Raw genomic sequence first — 5,562 nt, 5'->3', positions numbered from 1 at the left:
CCAGTGCAGACCTACCGGGGACGAGGCAAGTAAGAGCATCGCTACGTTGGGGAGCCTTTCCCCAAAGCCAGCTGTAGTGTCTGAACCCTCCGAGGTCTACGGAGACTCCTGCTCACTTCTCCTTTAAGGAACTCACAGCAGCAAGCTCTGGGTTTCCGTACAACTAGGCCTATCCCAAAGGTCAGCTCCTGCAGAACTTCCCACGCCTGCTGCCGTCAGTCTGGGGACCATACGTTTGTTGAGGTACCTCCAGAGCACCAGCCGGACAGTCAGAAAGCTGTGGGCATCTAAGAGTTGTCAGTTAATTGGAGCAATCTTAAAATCAGACGTGAAGCATTCGATCTGGACTTCCCTGAAGTTACCCAGATGCCCGAATGTGTATTAAGACTTTCCATAATAAAAATACCTCCGTGTTGAATTTGGGTGCAACAGTGCCATTACTCTAAAGGGCGTGGGAAGACAGAGGACATGAAATCTACACCAAAGGTAGTTGAAAAGTCCATTCATAAAACTTTTATTCCACTTACATCAACTTAATACACATGTTCTGAACAGTTATGCTTGGATTGTTCATGAAAATTTCATAAGACATTAAACAAAGCTAGCCATCATCTCAAGTTATTTCCCTGTTAACTATTTTTACAGCACATGCATGTTAGGCAAGTATCAAAAAAAAAAAATCACAAAAGCAAAAAACCTAAAAAAGTTAAATACATGGGTTTTTGTTTTACTGCTGTGCTCGATATACAGTGTCATTATGGATATCAAGCAATTCATTTTTTACTGCATCTTTACTTGTACATTTGTTCTTAGGTTGCTTAAACCATTTAAATACAAATAAAATGTGTAGCAAAAATAATGAAAGCAACAGCAGGTAACTTTACAAATAATGGAATGTGAACCGTTTCTCTGTCCTTCTCTAGAGGAAGCTGACTGGGTTATCAAACTGCCTTAAGGAACACTTCAGCTGCAATCCAAGATGCACACTGGATCAGTATATTCCACAGATTTCACATGTTGACTTGACATGCAATATCCATGGGACATCAGTTTATTCACAGCCATGTGTGCTCCAGCTTGAAGACTCACGCTAACTACACCTGTGGCTGCAACTGATTATCCCTTTGCCCACCCCCCCACCCCCCCTCATCGTGACAGACCAATACGCAAGCAGTCATCTTTGCTTGACATAGAAAGCTGTTTTAACACCGGCCTTGTGGGAAGCCACAATGTACCAAAAGTACTATGCCAAACATGTAAAACTTGTATAAAAAGGTCACAACCCCCATATTGGCCATCTCAGATGAAAACAGATAAATTCCCCAAATGTTAACTGGCTCTATTCCCCTAATATTAAACAAAACCACATGGGAAATATAGAAATCCAAATAGAAGTAACATAAACCTGTCAAATCGTAAACAAAACCTATTTGTGGGACAGCATGGATGACAAATGGTCTACTGTTTAGATTTCAGAATGAGGCAGACGGAAGTTGGAAGGCTGGTTAATTCTCCCCTCCTTCTCCTGCTTCAGCTTCATCTCCTTGGGTATCCGATGTCCACAACTGTTTGGGAAAGAAAAACAAGTAGAAGATGTAAGCTGTTAACATTTACGACTAATAATTAATACGGAACCATTAGGCAGAAGGCCTACTTCTTAAATAATAATTTCACAAGAGGCTCTACAAAGCACCACGGGGGAAAAAAGGCACACGTTAGCGTCAACACACTGCTCTTTGCAGGAAGCAGAGGAAGTAAACTGCTGTTACTTCTACACGTGACGGGACTGGAAATCCAGCCTTCGGTGACCCAACACCCCCCGGCATTTAATGAGGAAGCCCACAAACAGTCAAACCCGAGTCTCCCGTCCGGGAGGCTCACTAAAATACGAGGACAAGCAGGCAGAATCAGACAGATGAGAATGGGGAACTAGGAGAACTTGGTTTCCTGTGGATTTGTGCCTTTTCCTCAAGTGGGCGTCACGCAGCCTGCTGAAGGGACAGCTTCTCCAAAGGTCTCTCTCCACATCCAACATGAGAGTGAATGCTACCTTTTCTTCAGAACAGGCATCTAAGGTGGGTGTTTTTTTTTTGTTTTCTTGTTTAAAAAAACAAACCCAAAAACCTATTTCACTGAAATCTCTACCCCTTGGCTCCACTCAGTCTCTCGTGGAGCTCCCAAACTTGGAGGGCGGGGCAAAGAGGGAAGAAAATCCAGCTAAACATCCAATACGCACTCAATCTTATGGGTTCTTTTGATGGAGCTAAGGAGCCACACATCAAGATGAAGTGCCAACCAAGGAAACTAAGGATCAGTCCCAGGGCGACACCCAGCGCAAAGAGATTTTGCGAGCCAAGTATTCTGCCGCGCTGGCTGCTTCCAAACCCTTACCAGGGCAGCAGGGTTTGTAACCCCTCGCTTGGAGGAGTTACAGCGGCGTTAACCGAATCCTCCACGCCCTGCGGCGTAAGGTGGCAAAACCAAAGAACTGCTTCTCTCCCCACCTGCAGTCTTATACCACCAAGATCTCAAGACCAAAGAAAATCCATCACCAGAAACATTTTAGCCTTTCCAGGAGAAGGTGTCAACAGCAGGGCAAGAGCAGCAGCCTCGCTCTCGCTCTGAGCATCACACACGAAAGCTGCACTAAACGCTCCTTGCTGAAGGCCGAAGACAACGGGTTATTTCACCACAGACAACAGCATATAGCCTGTTTCTAGCTCCTGCACTACATTTTTATACCACCTTTTTATAATACTACATTAGTCTCGGTTTCAGTGCTAATTTTATAAGGAACAGGTAGTGAGAACCGTTTTATCAGAGGCTTCTATCCAAAACCCTCGCCCCTAGAATATCTAGAGATACCTACACGCACCTTTACTCATTAAATAAAAAGGGCCTGACTGCTCTGTAAGGACAACTACCAGTTGAGAGCAGAGTTTAACAAACCCACTGGGGAAAAACCCTCAGGGGGAAGAGATGCTGCTTTCTTTTTCCCCTGAATTAAACAAAACTTCCTAACAGAGCAAAGGAGGAATTATCTAGCAATCCCAGTAAACCAGGTTCTGACTTGACACGTTGAACAACGCTCTGGACACTTCTCAGCCTTCACTCCCCGCTGAGATTGAACACGGACTCTTCTTCAGCCACGCAGGTCTCAACCGAGGAAACCGCTCCGGCACAGACCCGGTCACCATGCTGAGTCACTATATGCTCACCTCACAGACCGTAACAGATGCCCGTAACTAGCCAAACAGACCTTTTTTTGGCATTTATGAAATTCATTGCAGTCTTTGTCAGTCACACATACATCCCAAGTTACTTTCTACCTCAAGAAGTTGTGGAAAAGCATGGCATCGATGCACTCCTGCAGGTCACACGAAGCATTTAAGGTAAGATGTATCATCCACTGAAGCATATGGGATGCTGCAGCTGCCTACAGCCCTCTCCCTTCTAACAGGAGGCTCACATCAATTATCAGGCCGTACTACTGTAACTCACACGCCACAGTACCTCGGTCCAATGTTGGCTCTCATGCAAAAACACCCACTTTCCAACAGCTACGCCAAGCTTTACATTATTTTTCCTGGGAAGCTAGCAATTAAAGTCAGCTCCTATTCTCTGTTTCAGTGCCACTCATTCAGAGGACAGCTCTTGAGCAATCTCTCTCAAGGGGACAGTACACAGACGCTGAGAGCGATGCCAACCCCCTATCTGTCTCCATTACAGAGGTTGGGAAATCTCTTCCGTTTGTTTTGTAAGCAACAGCTGAACAATCACAAGTAGGGTTTTTTCCAGTAGTCTTCAGTTGCCATTTTAGTGGAAAAGGTTCCAAGGAACAGGGAAATAAAGCGTTAGAAACAAAAGGAGAAAATACGGCAACTCCCATTTTATGCAACTGTGAAACTTTACTTCTAGTGATGTTAGGAGGAGTCCAGCTATTGCGTAAACTGGTATCACAAGCCCAAGATGTGAACAAGGGTACCATCTGGCAACAAGAGGTGCTTATTTCAGTTCTTGCTTGCACCAGGGAGTGAACTGTGCCATGAATTACGCTGCTGCACGTTCGGTTCCATTACCGTTCCGTTTGCTTTAGATGTTTATCTTTGCCAGTTTTAAAGTTCTAAGAAGGTTAAACTCCCCACACACAGAAGATGAAGATTTTGATTACTCTGACAGGGCAACAGGATCTTGGTCCATAACTTACACCACAGACAGCAAGGAGTCCGAGAGAAAAGGAATTAAGGCAGTTGTTTGACGACTGCCATGGAAATAGCCTGGCTAGCACCGCTCCAATTTTGGCTTTACCGAAATCAAAACCAACCAAAAAACCCCCGAACAACAGCCCCTTAAGTGGACTTGCTAGCTTTGCTTCCAGTTTCCAGGGGGGATCTATTCCTTGCGCACGTATTCACACAGAACGAGCTGTAGGGTGTCTGACATCCGTGCTGACTGCGGCTGTATTCCCCAACGCTGCTGAACCAAAGCTAACAGCTTTGCTCGTCACAGTCCAACCCATGTCATTTCAACGTGCTAAATCCCCGGAATAAAAAAAAACCCACACCACCCTGGAAAATACGGTCCATTTGTCATGTCAGAAAACCGATTAGCGTGCAGACAAAAGAGGAGTAGGCAGGAGGAAAAGCTGCAGCTGAAAAACACGAACTGCAAACCCGTCTGCAAGGAACCGACAGACAGAGGTAAGAGCGGACAGGACAACCGCGAACGCCACACGGAGCAATCCCATTTCCAACGGCATGCAGGATACTCACTGTCAAGTTGTCTCTCAGTAACTGCATTATTAGCGTGCTGTCTTTGTATGACTCTTCACTTAATGTATCAAGTTCAGCAATTGCTTCATCGAAAGCCTAGCGTTAGAAAAACAAACAACTCCGTTGGCCATTCCACAAGAGGTTATGCCAATAACGCAAACGGAATTTCCCCCTCCCTTGGACTTACCGTTTTTGCGAGGGAGCAGGCTTTCTCCGGGGAATTGAGAATCTCATAATAAAACACGGAGAAGTTTAAAGCCAGGCCTAATCTGATAGGATGTGTTGGCTGCATCTCCTTTTTACTGATTTCAAAAGCTTCTTGATACGCTTGTTGTGATTGCTCCACTATCCCTTTGAGGGGAAAAAAACACAAAACACACCCAGAAGTCACAACAAGTAACTCGCATACTGCCTTCAGCCTGACAATCAGGACCCTGTTCATGCCTGCATGAGCCAAGTATGTCAGGAGCGAGTGCCTGTGAATGAGCACTTGACCACACAAGTCCCTATTTCATGAAGGTTTCCCTAAATTACATTTTTAAAGGATTCAAAAAAAAAAAAAAAAAAGAGGAAGTTGTTGCTGACCAAGTCGCAGGTTTGAGTCTCTCCCCACCACCCTGTGACGACTCGTGCTGACGAACATTTGCAGCAGTTCTGTAGCACTTGAGGAATATAAAAGCCCTCCGTCCATACAAAAAGGTAGAAAATTGAAGTTTTACCTACACACAGGTTTGACACAGTACCGCAATTTCAGCGTCTTTAAATGTGGTGCTGCAGACCCAGGTTCAGT

General features: G+C 45.1%; 1 protein-coding gene across 1 annotated transcript in view; it reads right to left on the bottom strand.

Moving 5' to 3' along the window:
* Window positions 1-487: 487 nt before the first annotated feature.
* The window catches only part of YWHAZ (tyrosine 3-monooxygenase/tryptophan 5-monooxygenase activation protein, zeta), a 25,967-nt gene continuing 20,892 nt past the window's right edge, over window positions 488-5,562 (bottom strand). Inside the window, exons 3-5 of the mRNA XM_010161372.1 lie at window positions 4,960-5,123; window positions 4,773-4,868; window positions 488-1,565 (exon numbers count right to left, since the gene is read on the bottom strand). Coding sequence (XP_010159674.1) covers window positions 1,506-1,565; window positions 4,773-4,868; window positions 4,960-5,123 — 320 coding nt within the window. The 3' untranslated portion in view covers window positions 488-1,505. The remainder of the gene's footprint in view (window positions 1,566-4,772; window positions 4,869-4,959; window positions 5,124-5,562) is intronic.

Source organism: Eurypyga helias, unplaced genomic scaffold (assembly GCF_000690775.1).
Source record: "Eurypyga helias isolate BGI_N326 unplaced genomic scaffold, ASM69077v1 scaffold40341, whole genome shotgun sequence".
NCBI lineage: Eukaryota > Metazoa > Chordata > Aves > Eurypygiformes > Eurypygidae > Eurypyga > Eurypyga helias.
The sequence above is the reverse complement of the archived record's forward strand: the minus strand, read 5'-3'. Positions and strand labels throughout refer to the sequence as shown.